The sequence below is a fragment of the Schistocerca nitens genome, chromosome 3 (genome assembly GCF_023898315.1).
Source record: "Schistocerca nitens isolate TAMUIC-IGC-003100 chromosome 3, iqSchNite1.1, whole genome shotgun sequence".
NCBI classification, from domain to species: Eukaryota; Metazoa; Arthropoda; class Insecta; order Orthoptera; family Acrididae; genus Schistocerca; species Schistocerca nitens.
Window position 1 is genome coordinate 296816105 of NC_064616.1, and position 20613 is coordinate 296836717.

Sequence of the window (20613 nt, forward strand, 5' to 3'; positions counted from 1 at the left end):
CACAAATCCGGTTACAGTGGCTCATTAGCGTGGGACAAGTTGGAGGACCAGCCAGGTAGTACAATCATCCTTGTTAGTAACACACTATGTATGGAATTTCTTTGACATAGCACTTCCAATGTGACACATTAAAAAAAAAAAATTTACTTAGCTTGACACAATAAGGCAGCAAGGCAGTATTAGGTGTGTCGTCTGGCCTGTCTTGATTAGTTTGAAGTAGTGACAAATTTGGTATGTGTTTTTAAGTTTCAAATAGTCTCAGAACCTGTTCCAAAATACACTCCTGGAAATGGAAAAAAGAACACATTGACACTGGTGTGTCAGACCCACCATACTTGCTCCGGACACTGCGAGAGGGCTGTACAAGCAATGATCACACGCACGGCACAGCGGACACACCAGGAACCGCGGTGTTGGCCGTCGAATGGCGCTAGCTGCGCAGCATTTGTGCACCGCCGCCGTCAGTGTCAGCCAGTTTGCCGTGGCATACGGAGCTCCATCGCAGTCTTTAACACTGGTAGCATGCCGCGACAGCGTGGACGTGAACCGTATGTGCAGTTGACGGACTTTGAGCGAGGGCGTATAGTGGGCATGCGGGAGGCCGGGTGGACGTACCGCCGATTTGCTCAACACGTGGGGCGTGAGGTCTCCACAGTACATCGATGTTGTCGCCAGTGGTCGGCGGAAGGTGCACGTGCCCGTCGACCTGGGACCGGACCGCAGCGACGCACGGATGCACGCCAAGACCGTAGGATCCTACGCAGTACCGTAGGGGACCGCACCGCCACTTCCCAGCAAATTAGGGACACTGTTGCTCCTGGGGTATCGGCGAGGACCATTCGCAACCGTCTCCATGAAGCTGGGCTATGGTCACGCACACCGTTAGGCCGTCTTCCGCTCCCGCCCCAACATCGTGCAGCCCGCCTCCAGTGGTGTCGCGACAGGCATGAATGGAGGGACGAATGGAGACGTGTCGTCTTCAGCGATGAGAGTCGCTTCTGCCTTGGTGCCAATGATGGTCGTATGCGTGTTTGGTGCCGTGCAGGTGAGCGCCACAATCAGGACTGCATACGACCGAGGCACACAGGGCCAACACCCGGCATCATGGTGTGGGGAGCGATCTCCTACACTGGCCGTACACCACTGGTGATCGTCGAGGGGACACTGAATAATGCACGGTACATCCAAACCGTCATCGAACCCATCGTTCTACCATTCCTAGACCGGCAAGGGAACTTGCTGTTCCAACAGGACAATGCACGTCCGCATGTATCCCGTGCCACCCAACGTGCTCTAGAAGGTGTAAGTCAACTACCCTGGCCAGCAAGATCTCCGGATCTGTCCCCCATTGAGCATGTTTGGGACTGGATGAAGCGTCGTCTCACGCGGTCTGCACGTCCAGCACGAACGCTGGTCCAACTGAGGCGCCAGGTGGAAATGGCATGGCAAGCCGTTCCACAGGACTACATCCAGCATCTCTACGATCGTCTCCATGGGAGAATAGCAGCCTGCATTGCTGCGAAAGGTGGATATACACTGTACTAGTGCCGACAGTGTGCATGCTCTGTTGCCTGTGTGTATGTGCCTGTGGTTCTGTCAGTGTGATCATGTGATGTATCTGACCCAAGGAATGTGTCAATAAAGTTTCCCCTTCCTGGGACAATGAATTCACGGTGTTCTTATTTCAATTTCCAGGAGTGTATTTAGGGATTAAAACTTTGCTTAAAAAACACCGTTGTATTTGCGTTTTAAAGTACAGACTGTGTCATGAAAATATGTATATCAAATAAGGTGCTTCAGGTATTACTATTTTGTGTGTGTGTGGGGGGGGGGGGGGGTCGCACGCACAGTCAATATTCACACACAATTGTGAGATTATGAAGTTAACTGTAGGAGAAAGTAGCCACAGCAGCTAAAGAAACTCTGTAGCTAGTTCATTTGTCCATTTTGAGGCTTGTGAATTATGAGGATAATTGTATGGTTCTTAAGTGATAATATGAAGCTTTGAGGTACCAGAGGTGCTGATAATTTACACGAGTTACTGATCATTTCCTTCTGATCACTTTACACTTGTGCAGAATTTACCCCGTTTCGATTGATACTCACCTACGAATGTTTCTATATTTATCATAGGACATGCTTCCAAACAAGAGCCATGGTGACAGTTGTGTCAATCACTTCTGTATCACCTTCCTTCTGTCTTAAATTTCTGGAGATTTAAGTTGTAAAGTAAAGTGGAGAACCAGTACTGTCACATGAAATTTATTATAAATCGACTCCAAAATGCATCCAATTTGAATTACAGGCCCGATGAAAGCCGCATTTGTAGTCTAAGATACTGTCCTCCTGAAATATGTACACAAACTATGGAATTACAAAAGCAGTATTGTTTATGGCATTCAGATTCATGTGAAAGTTTGATTTCTTTAGTTCACTGCTCCATGCCTTGTTTGAAATGCCACTTTGGTGTACATTTTGCCTCTCAAACTTTGTAACCTGTGCAAAGCAAGCCGCCAGTCGAACGTTTATTGGTTTGACATTTTCATTTTCTATCTTCACTCTGGTCCAGTATGTGTTGAACAATCACAATTGTGTACGACTGGTAGCTGTGTACGCATTCTCTCAAAAACTAAATATTCCCTGCAGACAGTCTTCTCCTCACCATATCCTAATGGACTGCAAATTTTCCTACCTCCCCCCCTCCCTCTGTCCCTCACCAATCCACCTTCCCAACCTCACCTCACACCTCACCATCCTTCTGTACTCCTCCTTAACTCTCCTTCCCTGACATTCAATTGGTATTTTCTCCCCTTTACCGTGTTTATCTTCACCTTCTGTATGCTACCATGTTTTAGTGTTCTGCTAATCTTGTTTAACATATTTTTATTTTCCTCTTATTTTAGCTTTTCCTTTGTTTTGGTTTTCATACTTGTTATTTCTCCCTGTGGCCATTTCCCTGTCTCTCCTATTAATATTATTGTGGAGACTGTAGCCATGTAATGCATAGCAAATCTTGTTTGATAATCACTCCCCCCCCCCCCCCCCCCCCACCCCCTTGGTGTTAATTGCTCAGTATCCACATGTTATTGCATTGTGTTTAGCTATGTTACTGTCATGAGAAATAATGAATAAAATTGATTGAACTGTTTAGAATTGGTACTGGTTCCTGATATATGATAATAAATTAAAGCTCTCATATTTATCAACACAGTTGTACTACCGTTGTGCAATAAGTACTGTTCTAATTATTTATCACTGATGTGGTATCAGTTCAAAGGTTTACTGCTGAAGTGCCTAATAATTGTTAATTTAATCAGTAGAGAAAGGTGCATGGCTAACTGAAAACAAAATTTTCTATGTTGAATATATGTGTAAGCAGAATTATCTAGACAGTAATCAGAATTTTTATACACAGGCAAACTTTCATTTGCCATTTTCTGAAATATGTGACTAACACACATCAGACTAGCTGGTAACAAATAGAAATCAAATTGAAAAGTAATGGACAAAAATTTTACTTTTGGCTTTAGCCGTACATATAGCATGTTAATGTGTTGTGGCTTCTAGAAAAATATTTGGTATGTCATTCATAGGATGACAAAGAAAAGCGTCTGGATAGAGGACCTCTAGAGCAGAGGCCATGGCATCAAACTCATGCTGTGCCAGTAGAGTACAGAACCCATTCTGGATCTTCAGTGTCAGGTTCAGGTTCTACAATTGGCAGCTTCCATATCTCAGTGATGCGAACAGGTCCTCATCCAGTAAGTAACACTTGCTTGGAAAAAGTGAGAAAAATAGGAAGACAGACAGACAGACAGAGAGGATACTAAAAATTTGTTGAAGTGGTAGTTTCCCTGTAGTTTAATTATATACTTCACACATTGCCTTTGTAGTGCAGCTAAATGGTTTCAGGGCAATATTTACTACTGCATATGTGCACTCATTTAGGCCTTACTTTCTGTAATTCATTTTGGGCGCATGTTTCTTAGATAAGCTTTAGAACTGCCTTTGGATAAAAACAATCCGGTAAAAATTAAAATGAAGGAAGATTGCTAAATTAAAGGAATGCACGTGGTTACATTAGATAGCTGCATTTTGTTGTTGTTTGATTTGCTTTACTTGTTCTTCATAGTTGCATGTGGAATGGATAATGACTTATTTGACATGCATTTCTTCTTGTGGTAGCTCTGTATTTTTTGTAAATAAAACTAAAATTCCATATACCTTAATTCAGTTTTTTTTATATAAGGGTAGGAAATAAATGTGGTAGTATATATCTTTCTGTGGTAACATTTATTCATGTTGTAGTTTTCTGAATAATTTCAGATGTCTTGTTTAATATATTAAAATGTGTGAAGTACCACTTGCCAGACCAAATTTTGACTTTGATATATGTTTATGTATAGATAACTTGCTGTTGAAAGTCACACTGATAGCAAATTTCATTCTAAAGTAGCAACTCCTTTTGTGGGTTTGTCAAGTTCCTAATGAAATAAATGATACCCTGAAAAGCACAGTCATTGTGGTGCAATGGGTTTTCATATAATTGGAATTTTTCAGTTTATAGTTTTTAGGGTAATCTGGTAACGGACATAATCAAATTTTATTAGTTATAATCACCTTGTGAATGTTCCAGTTCTTCTTATTTTCATACTTGCTAGTAAAATTGGAGAGGAATTCCATCTTATGCAAGGCACCAGTTTGTAGACATGTTTCAGCACTTTTCGTGCTGTCTTCAGTCGTTTTTTGTGTATGTATATATAAAATTCAGCAAAGTGCAAAAGTAAATATTTTGTACCAAATGTTTCCTTAGAGGTTAACATGTAACAACAATTTTGCAGAAAGAAAATAAAGGAACCCACTGAAGATCGCACAGAAAGTGCTGAAACACTTCTGGGTGAAAATAAAACTTCAGAACAGTGTCTTGCATAAGACAGAACTCCTCTGAAATTTAGTAGTTCTAAATGGGTAGGGGCATTATTCTTTTGATGCTTGAATCTTCCCATGAAACGCTGATGAATAGGTTTGTTTATGGTAACTGTTAACTTTTCATAAACAGTTATGCATTTAATACAGCACAGAAATACAGGAAAAGAATAAATCAAAGCACTGTTGTTTGTCAAGTTCTCAGGATGTTTCTAGATTACTGGAGGTGACTGTTGGAATGTTCATATATTTTCTTAATTTTGTGGAATCTAAGACTGATTTTTCCATTACAGTGACGTGCAACCCAAACAAAACCACATTTATATTGCTGGATTATCCTAATTATGGTTTCCTATTGATGTTATGAAGAACTGTAACTGTTCCTTTTTTTTTATGTTCTGTTTTGACTTTTTATTGGGTTTATTTTTAATAATTAGTATGAATCTTTATTGTCATTAATTCTCTCTGCCTTTTTAATGCAAAAATCGTTCAATTTGTTGCTGCCTTTGCATGCTCTATTCTTGGTGCACTCTTGAAGAGAAGGCACAATAGTATCTTTGTAACTGAGCCATCAGGTTCAGTTATGTGTGGCACAAAAAAAAAAAAAAATGGTCTGCAGTCTGTAATAGCCAGGCTACCTGATAGGAGGCAGCCTAGAGCTTTTCCCTTTCTTTCAGCTTTCAACATGATGTAAACATTAATTGACTGAAATTCTTATATCATCTCCTTTAAGCTTTCTAGGTGACGGATATCTAAAACTTATATTTTTATTTAGAAACTACATTACTATTTATATTCCGATTAATTGATTGAAGTCATTTCCTTAATACTTGCGTAAATTTATCTCGCCTAGAGAAAAGGTCATTGAAGGTTTATTAAAGGAAATCCTGTAGTACATTTGCAGTGATATCTTAAGTATATAATTTTTCCTTCTCAAATGGCTTTTTATGTACTGTATTGCTCTTGTAGATTGAATTGTGTTTAATTTGTGTTCCAAAAGTGTATCTGGTATTATCTCAGTATATCCACTGAGCCATCTGCTGGCAGATGGTTAATGTTTTTGAGATCACCGTTGATGGCCTGTTAACCATTTTGCTCACCATTACAGATTATTGGTATGCATGCTGTTTGTGTACCCAACAGTATGAGCATCTTCGTGTCACTGTTTTGCAGTACAGGGTCAAATTATGAATATTAAAACACTTCCTATTGCTTAGGCAAATGCAGCAAATTGGTTGGTTCTTTTTGCATTTGATGTGGATTATTGTATGCTTTATGGGACTGAGTGAGACACCATTAGTTCATGGTTTATTCCTCAGAAAGCCTCACAATAATGTTTCTTTACTATATTTTCACCATTACCAGTAGACCAAAATCTATCTAAGGACTGTCAAGACTGCTATGCACAGTAACTGGCTGTAATGTTTACAATGTATTCTTAAGATCTCAAATCTCAGACAACCTTGAAATTTTTCGTCATATCTTTATCTGTTTCCGTGATGCAGAGGTTCAAAGTTACCCCACTTGTACACATATAATACCCATATAAAATACAGCATGAGGTGAAAATGTAGTTTGTAAAGTGAAATTGCATGGAGAAGTATGTTGTTAAGTGTTTCTCTTATCTGGGAGCCTCTTTTTGTAGTACTGATGCACATGAAAAAGTTTTTGCACGTAAAATCCACTCTGAGGTGTAAAATTAGTTTTGCATTAGTTCAGTTTCGCATAATTAAACTATCTAAATTTTACTAACCAATATATCTCTTTTCATGTGAAGTATATGCTACGCTGCAGCAGGAAAAGAAGGAAGCCAGCAGAAAAATGCTCCTATCAGAGCACAAAAAATGTGAATATGTTCCTGTTTATTTAAAAGACTCTGACTGAGAAGTGGGGTACCAGCTGCCTCATTCTGCCTTTGTCAGCACCTTTAAAAATTTTTGGCATGCGAATATATTCACACTTTTTAATGCTGAGAGAGAAGTGGCAGTGGCAAAAAGAGAGAAAAGTAATGGATAGTGGAATATGGAAAATAGTAAAGGAGACAGTGCTGGGGTGGAGGAGGTGGAATAAAGAGAAAGAGAAAGTGGAAGTGGGTGAAAACCATTGATAATGTGACAGTGTGAATGGGAATGACAGCAAGGAAGGGGGAGAGATAGTGACAGTGAGAAGAGATGGCAGCAGTAGGAAGGAAGGAATGAGAGACTAGGAGTAAAAGAGAGCAAGAGGGAGACAGTGACAATGATAGTAGTAGAACAGAATGAAGACGACAGTGGGTGTGACACGAGACAGTGATAGAGAGACACAAACAGATAATGAGTGAGCTGGGCTGATTAAGGGATTTAGAAAGGGCAACTAGCAGTGGATGTATATTAGGAACTTACAGCATTGGTCTAGTGAGTGGAGTTAGATGAGCTTGTTCGAGTTAAGAGGTGAGTTGCATATGAATAAAAAAATTGCAGATATGTTTGCATGCCAAAACTTCTTTGAAAATTTATGAAGATGCTGAGAAAGGTAGAATGATGCAGCTTGTACCCCACTTTTTGGCCAGTCTTGTAAATAAAAACTGAACATAGTAACATTTATTTTACTCCAGTAGGAGCATTTTTCCATTGGTTCCCTGTATCTGAATTAGTAAACGTTGTACTTGTGCACGTTGATTACTGCAATCCTCTGTTGTCATCGACGTGCCCAGTGATAGAAACAATAAAATAATAAAGCCTTTTCAGGATGTCTGTGATTGTAACTATGCAATTGTGTCCAATATTTAGATTTTCTGTGGTTTCCATTAAATGGCCAGTTGGTGCCAGGATGATTCTAAAACTAAAAGTGTGTTTAAATACTCTTGTGATTCTTGTCAGTTCTCTATTATTGATTTGCCATTACTTTGTAGCATGTTTAGCCCTAACTGATAAACCTTCTCTTGATTCTTAATCTTAAAATATGGAGTTCACCTCACAGGATTATAACATTGTATTGATTAATTAATCCACCCTTGTAGGTAAAAAGATACTGTTATCCCATTATTTGTGTATCCCAACAAAGCAGCACAACATGGAGTGTCTTTCACAATAATCAGTACAGTTCAAGTTTATTTGATGTATTCAGTATGAAAGACAGTGCTCAAATCAGTCTGAATCTTTCATCTAAATATAATAATTAATTAACATTAAAATAATAACTGCTGAAGATCATACTTGTGCAGAGGGATATTCCTTAATAGTGAAACAATATTTGTAATCAAACTATATGAAAACTGTGCAAAAACCTGATGTACAAACATTGAAAACAGACTAATTATGGCAAACGGTATAGCCACATAATCTGGAGCCACTTGTACATCTACATCTATACTCCACAAACCACTGTGAAATGCGTGGCTGAGGGTACATAACATTGTACTGGTTATTAGGGCTTCTTCCCTTTCCATTCACATAGGGAGCATGGGAAGATTGATTGTTTGAATGCCTCTGTGCGTGCTGTAATTATTCTAATCTTATCCTCATGATTTCTATGTCAGTGATATGTAGGGGGTTGTAGTATTTCATAGTGTCATCATTTAAAGCTGGTTCTTGAAACTTTTTTAGTAGACTTTCTTGGGATAATTTCTTCAGTAGCTCGGTGACTCACTCCCCAATACCAAACGAACTTGTGACCATTCGTGTTGTTCTTCTCTGTATACATTCAGTATCCCCTGTTAGTTCCTTCCTCAGCACTATCATTATGTGCTATTGGAATTTTTCAAGGGTGTAATAATATCTTCAGTATTATTTTCTATACATGCTCAATTTTTCAGATATCAAAAAGTGTTTTGTGTGGCATACAACATTACTCCAATTATCTGCTGTTATTAGTGCCATTGATTTCTCTAACAGTTTATGAAGTTCTGCTAGTGAACCTTTTATTATTTGTACTTATGTAACATTTGATCTGTGTGCAAATCATTTTGATGGAATCAAAGTGACGGTGATATGATGTAAGCCTTAACAATCCTTTGACTGTGTTTTTTAGCAACCTTGTCAATAACATGCTGTTGAAATTCTAGCTTATTTTGTTTTGCAAGTTCCATAAACTTTGCCTTATCCGAATTTCTATGCACTTGCATATTGTGACATTTTAAATCATTTAGCACTATCAATTTTTTCAGTTGCCATTGTCAAATGAGTTGTATCTTTAATAACTGAATGGTATGGGGTAATGTCCATTACAAGGACAGACCACCAATTTGTTTTCCGTAGTTGTGCCTTGAACCACTTCAGAAGACTGTCATGATCAATTCTCTTCATGGTAGTCACTTGTTTTCCTCAAAATGTAAACTGGGAGAAGATTTGCTGTGACACCTTTAAGAATCTTCAAAACATTTGCAGTTCTTTAATCTACCTTTTAATCAGTAGAGTTGCACCATGTCTTACTCTTCGAAATATTTGCACACTGAGCGCACAAACTCATACGTCTGACCACACACATGAGGATATTGCTGAACTTCCAATTTAGCAACCATACTTTTGACACACTTCAGCTTTACAAGCTTCAGACATTCTGTAGTGCAATAAACATGCTGCGCGGAAAAGCAAAGCACACAGCAAAAACAACTGTTAGGTTACTGGCCACAACTGGTTAGTAACAGCTACCTGGCTTATCGGAGTGAGGGACTGGGGGTGCAAACAACCACATTTCGTGATTGGTTGTTGCAACAGTAGCTTGACATCAGTATTTAGTATTCTGATTCAGGTGTAGTGAAAATTTGTGAAAGCAAGGGTTGGAAAGTGGGAGCACATAAACAGTAAAGCTCATATAGACTTTTATGGCCTCTGTTGCTGCTGTTGCCACCACCACCACCACCAACACCACCAGCACAAATGAACAGAGGAAGAAGACAAAAAGTTGAGAACAATTACGAAACTGTATAATGTTCTTCAGTGTAGTTTACGAGGCATGACCTCGTACATGGAACATTTAGTTCCTAGTGATGTGGGAATTTATTGACCTCTAATCGTGTGTTGTATGCCTGGAACCGTCATATACCTAATTGTCAGTAATATAATTAATTTAGGAGCAAAGGTCAGAAACTGACAGGCACAGAAACAAGACTGGAAACTTCGTACATTGTGTCAGATGACTGTGTATTCAGTTGGCACAATATAGCAGTGCAGGTGTGTTTGGGTGGGGGTGGGGGGGGGGGGGGTGTACTCTAGCTCTCATCTGAAAGCTAGTGCAGTTTTCCAGCTTGTTGATGTGCCTGTGAATGATTTGACACTTATCCTATTTGCTGAGTACTTGCCTCTACTCCTGTTATTTACATTCTGCCATAACTGTCAGTTAGACCGTCAGCGAGAGCGCATCGCTAGCTCCTGCTACTACTAAGGCGAGTACACCGTTTGCTTCTTACATATTTTACAAACAGCAGCGACTTATTTTCAGTTATCTGTGTAATTACTAGTTTATTTTTGTAATTTCTTGCGTGTTCGAGTGCTAGGTAGAACCTTTTATTTCAATAACAGTGTTTTTGTACTTATTTGCTGCGCTTAGCTTTTAAATAGTTTTTCTGGGAAAACCTAGCGTAGTTTTCGCGTCTCGTATTTCAGTGAGTGTTTCTTGATTATCAGAGTAGCTCATCAGAAGATTATCTTGGGAATTTGTCACCGTATAGAGTAGGGTAAACATAGTCATGTGTAGGGACTGTGGTTGTTGTGAGCGGACGCAAGGAGAATTGGCCACTCTTCGGGGACAGGTGGAGGCTTTGTCTGTTAGGCTCATCGAGCTCGAGGCGCAGGCGTCGGCTCGTAGTGGCGTTGGGGCAACTGTGGTGAGACCTATGCCTACTTCGGTGGCCTTGGAATCACATGGAACCCCTGATGTCGCTGCGTCTTCCGGCAGTGAGCATCTTACCGGTCAGCCATCACTCCAGGGTGAATGGCGGACAGTGGTGGGCTCGCGCGTGCCTGGCCGAAAGGCGAAGGTGGGATCTGGCCGCGTGGCGGCTGCCTTACCCCTTTCCAACAGGTACGGGGTGCTTCCTAGTGGTGATGACATCGTTTCCGAGCCACCACAGGATGCCTCGCCTGTTGGGCCAGTGGCCGATTCTCCGGCAAGGTCCCGACAGTCACAGAGGGCGGGCCTATTAGTTATAGGGAGCTCCAACGTTAGGCGGGTTATGGAGCCCCTCAGGAAAATAGCGGGTAGGTCGGGGAAGAATGCCAGTGTGCACTCGGTGTGCTTGCCGGGGGGTCTCGTCCGTAATGTGGAGGAGGCCCTTCCGGCAGCTATTGAACGCACTGGGTGTGACCGGCTGCAGATAGTAGCACATGTCGGAACGAATGACGCCTGCCGCTTGGGTTCTGAGGCCATCCTTGGTTCCTTCCGGCGGCTGGCTGATTTGGTGAAGACAACCAGCATCGCAAGCGGAGTGCAAGCTGAGCTTAATATCTGCAGCATAGTGCCCAGAGTCGATCGCGGTCCTCTGGTTTGGAGCCGTGTGGAGGGTCTAAACCAGAGGCTCAGACGACTCTGCGACTATAATGGTTGCAAATTCATCGACCTCCGTTATTGGGTGGAGAACTGTAGGGCCCCCCTAGACAGGTCAGGCGTGCACTACACACCGGAAGCAGCTACTAGGGTAGCAGAGTACGTGTGGCGTGCACACGGGGGTTTTTTAGGTTAGAGGGACCCCCCCTTGGGCGAAACGATAAAATACCTGACGGCTTACCAGAGAGAACATTATCATCGTTGATAAAGAACGTCCGTCCTCAGAGACCAAAAACAGGAAAAGTTAACGTAATATTGGTAAACTGCAGGAGTATCCAGGGCAAGGTTCCTGAATTAGTATCTCTTATTGAAGGAAATAGTGCGCATATAGTATTAGGAACGGAAAGTTGGTTAAAACCGGAAGTGAACAGTAACGAAATCCTAGACACAGAATGGAATATATACCGCAAGGATAGGATAAACGCCAATGGTGGAGGAGTATTTATAGCAGTAAAGAATTCAATAATATCCAGTGAAGTTATTAGCGAATGCGAATGTGAAATAATCTGGGTTAAGTTAAGTATCGAAGGTGGGTCAGATATGATAGTCGGATGCTTCTATAGGCCACCTGCATCAGCAACCGTAGTAGTTGAGCGCCTCAGAGAGAACCTACAGAACGTCGTGAAGAAGTTTCGTGATCATACTATTGTAATAGGGGGAGACTTCAATCTACCAGGTATAGAATGGGATAGTCACACAATCAGAACTGGAGCCAGGGACAGAGACTCTTGTGACATTATCCTGACTGCCTTGTCCGAGAATTACTTCGAGCAGATAGTTAGAGAACCAACTCGTGAAGCTAACGTTTTAGACCTCATAGCAACAAATAGACCGGAACTTTTCGACTCCGTGAATGTAGAAGAGGGTATCAGTGATCATAAGTCAGTGGTTGCATCAATGACTACAAGTGTAATAAGAAATGCCAAGAAAGGAAGGAAAATCTATTTGCTTAACAAGAGTGATAGGGCACAAATCGCAGAATATCTGAGTGACCACCATCAAACGTTCATTTCTGAGGAAGAGGATGTGGAACAAAAATGGAAAAAATTCAGAAACATCGTCCAGTACGCCTTAGATAAGTTCGTACCGACTAAGGTCCAAAGCGAGGGGAAAGATCCACCGTGGTATAACAATCATGTACGAAAGGTACTACGGAAACAAAGAAAGCTTCACCATAGGTTTAAGAGTAGTCGAATCATAGCTGATAAGGAAAAGCTGAACGAAGCGAAAAAGAGCGTAAAGAGAGCAATGAGAGAAGCATTCAACGAATTCGAACATAAAACATTGGCAAACAATCTAAACAAGAACCCTAAAAAGTTTTGGTCATATGTAAAATCGGTAAGCGGATCTAAATCCCCTATTCAGTCACTCGTTGACCACGATGGCACTGAAACAAAGGACGACCGAAGAAAGGCAGAAATACTGAATTCAGTGTTCCGAAACTGTTTCACTGCGGAAAATCGTAACACGGTCCCTGACTTCAGCCGTCGCACGGACGCCAAAATGGAAAATATTGAAATAAACGATATCGGAATTGAAAAACAACTGCTATCACTTAGTAGCGGAAAAGCATCCGGACCAGACGAGATACCCTTAAGATTCTACAGTGATTATGCTAAAGAACTTGCCCCCTTTCTATCAGCAATTTATCGTAGATCTCTGGAAGAACGTAAAGTACCTAGCGACTGGAAGAAAGCACAGGTCGTTCCCATTTTCAAGAAGGGTCATAAATCAGATGCGAATAATTATAGGCCTATTTCACTTACGTCAATCTGTTGTAGAATAATGGAACATGTTTTGTGTTCTCGTATTATGACGTTCTTAGATAATACAAATCTCCTTCATCATAACCAACATGGATTCCGCAAACAGAGATCATGTGAAACCCAGCTCGCCCTATTTGCCCAAGAAATTCACAGTGCCGTAGACACTGGCGAGCAGATTGATGCCGTATTCCTGGACTTCAGGAAGGCATTTGATACGGTTCCGCACTTACGTTTAGTGAAAAAAATACGTGCTTACGGAATATCGGACCAGGTTTGTGATTGGATTCAGGATTTCCTAGAAGAAAGAACACAACATGTCATTCTTAACGGTTCAAAATCTGCAGATGTAGAGGTAATTTCGGGAGTACCGCAAGGAAGCGTGATAGGACCCTTATTGTTTACAATATACATAAATGACTTAGTTGACAACATCGGTAGCTCCGTGAGGCTATTTGCAGATGACACGGTTGTCTACAAGAAAGTAGCAACATCAGAAGACTCGTACGTACTCCAGGAAGACCTGCAGAGGATTAATGAATGGTGCGACAGCTGGCAGCTTTCCCTAAACGTAGATAAATGTAATATAATGCGCATACATAGGGGCAGAAATCCATTCCAGTACGATTATGCCATAGGTGGTAAATCATTGGAAGCGGTAACGACCGTAAAATACTTAGGAGTTACTATCCGGAGCGATCTGAAGTGGAATGATCACATAAAACAAATAGTGGGAAAAGCAGGCGCCAGGTTGAGATTCATAGGAAGAATTCTAAGAAAATGTGACTCATCGACGAAAGAAGTAGCTTACAAAACGCTTGTTCGTCCGATTCTTGAGTATTGCTCATCAGTATGGGACCCTTACCAGGTTGGATTAATAGAAGAGATAGACATGATCCAGCGAAAAGCAGCGCGATTCGTCATGGGGACATTTAGTCAGCGCGAGAGCGTTACGGAGATGCTGAACAAGCTCCAGTGGCGGACACTTCAAGAAAGGCGTTACGCAATACGGAGAGGTTTATTATCGAAATTACGAGAGAGCACATTCCGGGAAGAGATGGGCAACATATTACTACCGCCCACATATATCTCGCGTAATGATCACAACGAAAAGATCCGAGAAATTAGAGCAAATACGGAGACTTACAAGCAGTCGTTCTTCCCACGCACAATTCGTGAATGGAACAGGGAAGGGGGGATCAGATAGTGGTACAATAAGTACCCTCCGCCACACACCGTAAGGTGGCTCGCGGAGTATAGATGTAGATGTAGATGTAACTTTCTATACCATATTTATTGTCAGTAATAACTATTCTTGCTTGAAATATGTAGATGACCAAGAAGGAATGTGGTTGTTTCAAATTAACATAAATGAAATAAATGTGCGTAAAGGTCTTGAGCTCATATGAAGTAAACAACACCTCTGCTGTAATAGAAAATTGCTCATTATTGGTGAGAAATGATATCCCATTGTATAAGGTTATATGTTTCATATTTCTGTTTAAGCAGTGAGCACACTGCAGCTCTGTTTTTATCTGAAAATAGAAAGGAATATTCCTGTTACCTTTCAGCTTCGTACATTTATTTTTGTCATAGTTACTGTCAACCAGACTTTGCAATTGTGTATGACAATTGTAAATCCTTTACTGTATTGGTACATCTTGAGGAAGTACCCAGTCACAATACAGTTTCCTGTTTTAGTGCACTTCATTGATAAATGCCCAGGCTTAATGCATAAAGAGTTTAATCCAGTCTTACCTACCTTCCCGTACATTGCTGGGAAGTCTGAAAATGTGGTTTTTGGAGTGAAGTTAAAGGTAGAATGTATATCACCAGGGCAGTGTTAATAGACTGAGTCAATGAGAATAAAAGCAAACGTATTTCCTGTTCTCTTGTTCAGGTACTGACTACCTCTACTGCCCCACATCTACGTTACTCATACGCATCACACCACAGTGGCAATGCCATTTCATGCCCCCTAGGTCCATATGGTGAGAATCTGTTCCTGCCCTCTATGCTGAGGCTGCTGTTGGTTTTGCAAGGGAAATTTTGCCTTGTGCTCCAAACAACTACTACTACTACTACTTTGACTTTTTGTGGTATTCTTTTTTTCTCTATTCTCTATTTCCTTTTATTTCATTGTCCTAATCATATGGTTCTTATTCTCAGCTTGATTGAAATCTTGTTGCTTCACTCCAGCCATGCACTGTAGTTGCGTCATAGCCAGATTCATCCATCCCAGGGCTTCCATTCAGTTGGTGCATAAAATTGTAGCGTTTTTGTTTTGCGTGTTGGTATTCTGGCTGCTATGGGTTTATTTATCGATTGTCATTTTTTATTTGTAGTTCACTGTCGCTATTTCAGTTTAATATTATCATTTTGTTGTTTGGGTATTGTGAGTAGAGCTGTGGATGCTAGAAAATGGAGCGCCAAGTGAAGAAGTTGGAACACTTCTGATATATTCTACTGTTTGAGTTCAGTAGAGGTTTGACATTAACGGAGGCAGCCAGAAACATTTGTGTCATGTATGGGGTAATGCCATAGGACAGAGCATAACAAGAAAATGGTTTTCTCATTTTAAGGAAGATTGTTTTGACATTAGTGACTCCATGTCAGGAAGACCTTCAAAGTTTGATGAAGGCCATCTAAAACACATTAACCCACAATGAACTGTGATCATTCCACCATTGTGCGAGATTTGCATGCAATTGGGAAGTTAAGTTGTGACAATAAATGATGTCTTTGTGCTAACGTAAACAAAGAAAGAAATGGATGAGCCCAAACAGAGCAGCAGCTCCCCATACAAAGACCTGTGTGCATCCAGGAAAGATAATGTCATGCATATGGTGGAACAGTGACAATGTGATGTACTATGAATTGCTTCTCTGAGGTGTAACCATAACTGCTGACATTTGTTGTCATCAACTGAGACATCTTGCAGATGCAATCTAAACATGATGACCAGGAAGACTGCATGAAGGGCTGCTACCCAAAGATAATGCCTTTGCGCATTCTGCTAGACTGACAAAAAATGCTATACAGGGGTTGGTTTGGGAAGTCATTCCACAGCCACGTTATTCACCTTACTTTGAGGCCTCAGATTTTCATCTATTTTCGCTCTCTGTCGAGCAACCTTCAAGGAACTTCATTTCCAGATGAAAATGCTTTTGTTCAGCTCTTCGCCTCAAAACATGTGATTTCTAAAGTCACAGAATCAAAATGTTATCTCAGTGTGGTAAACAGTTGTAAATATATTGTTGAAGACATCTCTCTGTTATGTGTATCTGTTGTGTTTATTAAACTTATAGAAAAACTTGAAGAACTTATGCACCAACCCATTAGAGTGCCAGAATTTCACTTCATTATGAAGACTTTTAGACCTCAAAAATGTTATGGTATTTCACATAGACCAGACAACTAACCCGTGCTGTTTTCTGCACTAATAACTTGTGCAGAAATTATGGATGTAATTTTTCCATTAAATGACATGCCTTCTAAGATTGGTAAGTAAGGGAATTCAGTATTAAGGAGTTAGTTAAAATGAGCTTTCCATCTTTACAGAAATTGGCCCTAGTGCTGGAATATTTTGCCATCCTTGTCCATGATGCACATGTTATGTTTATTGTCTTGGACACTCAGTTTCTATTCCTTGTCCACTTCAAATGTTCTATTCTCTCCATGTTACATTTCCAGTTGATTGTGAAGTTCCCGATAGTGTACTCTCTTTGCTTCCCTTGTTTCTTTTCCATATCTGGAAATTACCAATTTCTTACAGTTTTTCGACCCAATACTGAGCTAGAACAGTAACGTGCCTGATCACATTCACAGAGGATATCATCCTGATCCTTCTATCTCCATCTTGTTAGATGTGTCCTCATTGGCACTAGACTTGCTTGTAGTCAGATTTTCCATGCCAGTTGGCGCATCTTCTTGAAGTAAGTCTGAGCTTTGAGGTTCTGTGCTAAGCTAAACACAAGAGTCATTATTGATTTTAGACATGATGACATGTTGAATTATATCAAAAATCTCTTTAAATTTCTCATTTCATTCATGATCTGCTCATTACATTGTTGAGGCTGCAGTACATTGTACTTTATACAGCGTGGCCAAAATTTTATCCTCCATCTAAACAAAGTATGTAACATGTTTAATTGAGGGTTGTGTCTACTTTTTCTGCATGGGCACATCTTTTCTAGACTGGACAGGCTTATTCAGTTGCAGAGATATGTGTTGATAAAATTTCTGTGAACAGGCTGATTTACACGCTATTTTCTCCATGCCATCTTTCTAAGAGTTGTATTAAATGCTGAAACTTTAGGACGGTGTATGCTCAGTGACTTTAGTAGGTGAAAGATCTGTCTAAAAATTGCCCAGATACCTGAATTCATCAATAATTCTGACATGATAGCCTGTTGTTTGGTTGTAGGACAGGCAAAACCAGAAGCTGTGTAACATCTCAGCTGACTAACTGAATAAACTTGTCACTCAGCCCCCAAGCATCAAAGAACTGTCACCTACAAGATGCCCCAGACTACATATCTAACTCTGACATCTTCCATCTAAAAGATGTTACAGTAAACACAACAATAAGACAATAACGGGAATCTCTACTGAAGTGGTACAGAACTATTGTATCAGCATTACAGTGATGAAGAATGTTGCAGATAGCTTAGTATCAGTATGAACAGATGTATTTATTTATTCATGAGTGGGATGATTCCTACTCAGTGGAAAAACAGCATAATTGGACCTATTATTAAGAAAGAAGATGCCCAGTGAACTTGTGATTACCAGCCAATTGGCATTGTGCCAGCTGTATCAAAAGCTGTGGAATATATTGTTCATGATCAGTTGACTGAATACTTAGGCAAATTGTACGGCAAATTGAATGCCAGATACGTAGCGACATAGAAGACACCCATATTGATGGAAGACACCAAGACTGGTGCAGGACCGTTGATACCATTTTTCTCTAAGTCATGAGTCACGCAGTTTCATAGAATACGGTCTGCCCATCTTTGTGCAGAACTATACCTTGAAAGCCAGTTACTTTAAATAGTTGACTAGCACCGTATTCTAGAACTTCTTTTTGATAATAAACTTAACTGGTACTATATGTACAACTCAAGATGTTATACATAAAGAAACTTTATACTCCCCATTTCCTTGCTAACAACTCTGGGGTGCAAATCAAACACTTTCATTAACGTTATAAAATTTTTGTTTTATCCCATTTGGATTATGAGTACATTGTTTGTGGGTCAGCAGCATTGTCAGTCCTAGAAATATTAGACACTGCCCACGACAATGGGGACCATTTGGTAACTGGAGCTTTCCTAACGAGCTCAGTTGGGAGCGCCACCACTGAAAATATGACACCACAAAATTTATTTAACCACAAAATTGTGATTAATCAAATGCCAAACCACCCGTGTCATCCAATTTTATTTCACAATTCAAAGACCTGGTTACTCATGAACTGGCTTAGTGCAGGATGATCAGCAACTTCTGACATGAACTCCACTTCGTTCAGTTACCTGTATGTTGTACTCTCCATTGTGAAAGCCTTCACAGTATGTTCCCAAACTAGAAGTAAGGATGGACTGAAGGTGCAACACCAAAGATAACACGATTCTCAATTTTGTTCACTGTGCATTTTATTCGTTCATCAAAGAGTATCCTCATTCAATCTCCTGTACACAGACAGCCCTGAATACAATGAGCAAGTTGGCTTTGCATACATACACAATTGGAATAGAGTACAACTTTCTGTAATGAAAGAATGCATTATCTGTACTGCAGAGTTGATAGACATGCACTGAGCACTACAAAATATAATGACTTTACCTCGACAGATTTTCATCATATGCAGCGACTCCTTAAGTGTTTCACAAACAGTAGAGAAGTGCTATCCAAAACATCCAATGGTCTCTGTCATCCATGACAAACTGTATGCCCTCAACAATTCGGGATATCTACCATTTTTCTGTGGACATAGTCACATTGGTATGCCAGGTAATGAGCTGGTTGAAAAACTAGCCGAAGAAGCAGTGGGGATTGAAACACTCAAACTAGATATTTAAAGTGCTGACTTACGTACACACATGTGATGTTGCATTCTGAAGTAATGAGAAAACAAATGCCAAGATAAAACACAATCCAATAAACTATGGACTATCAAACACATCACTAGGGCCTGGCAGACTTCACTACGAAGCTCAAGGAGGGACAGTATTGCCTTATTTCATCTCCGAACTGGGCTTACAAAAATAACTAATGACTTCCTACTATGACAAGAACAACCAGTGTACAACATCTGTGGAGGAACATTAATGATTTACCACATTCTTGAAGATTTTTCAACAGATCTGTGACATCAAATGGACCTAGGACATCACTTGTCAGTGATCCTATTATTTGATTAGAAAACTATAAGCCACATGTGCTACACTTTGTACAAAGGAGTGGATTTTACGCAAAGATTTAAAGACAACACTGTCCACTCTTATGGCTGTTAAGGGGGTGGAGATCGGGGAGGGGGAGAGGCAGGCTCTCAGTGTCAATGAGAGTCCTGAGGCACTACCCACTTAGTTTCGCTCCTGAACCTCCTACGGATTGCAAAAATATCTCTTCTTGTCTCCAAACATATATTTAATTACACACATTATGTTGTCATTTTTACTTTTAGGCAACATAATTTTGACAGTTGGAAAAAAAGGCTTGTACCTCCATGTTCAGACTGCTTAGAGAGGATGGTCGGCAGCTCGTGGTCTTGCGGCGGTGTTCTCGCTTCCTGCACACGGGGTCCCGGGTTCGATTCCCAGTGGGGTCAGGGATTTTTCCTGCCACGAGATGACAAGCACCAGTGGTTTTAGTGAACATTGTAGCACTTGACACTACTACTTCATTCTGCAAAGTATTTGATTCTCTCAGCTTTGATATAGTGGTCAGAAAAATGTAACTGCTAGAATTTTCAGAAACTATTGCAAAATTGGTTTGAAAGCTGCTTGAGGAACATGAAACGTGGAGCAGGGAGATGTCTAAGGGAATGAAAAGTAATTCCAAAAGCATGTTCTGTCAAGGGTGTCCACGTACCTCAGTCCTGGGTCCACTGTTTTTCTTCTTGTATGCCAATGAAATAAATCTTGTTGTGTTGTGTGAATATCATTTCTATACAGACGAACTCCAGATTTAAATGGCAGACCCAAAAATATCAATATTGTCATCATCCAGATGGATGACCACTGTCTTAAGTGTTCAGAGGTTTGCAAAACATGGGACCCAAAATAAATACAAAAAAGTCCCAAGTAATTTTAATATCTTGTGGACATGAGAAGTTGATTATTTCTTAATTCTGCAACCTATTCCTACCAACAGATGTTAAGGATATTGGTGTGGAATT

General features: G+C 40.4%; 1 protein-coding gene across 1 annotated transcript in view; it reads left to right on the top strand.

Annotated features, from left to right (window-relative positions):
• The window catches only part of LOC126248274 (protein PRRC2C-like), a 240396-nt gene that overhangs the window by 86861 nt on the left and 132922 nt on the right, over positions 1-20613 (top strand). The window contains exon 11 of the mRNA XM_049949121.1: positions 3594-3761. Coding sequence (XP_049805078.1) covers positions 3594-3761 — 168 coding nt within the window. The remainder of the gene's footprint in view (positions 1-3593; positions 3762-20613) is intronic.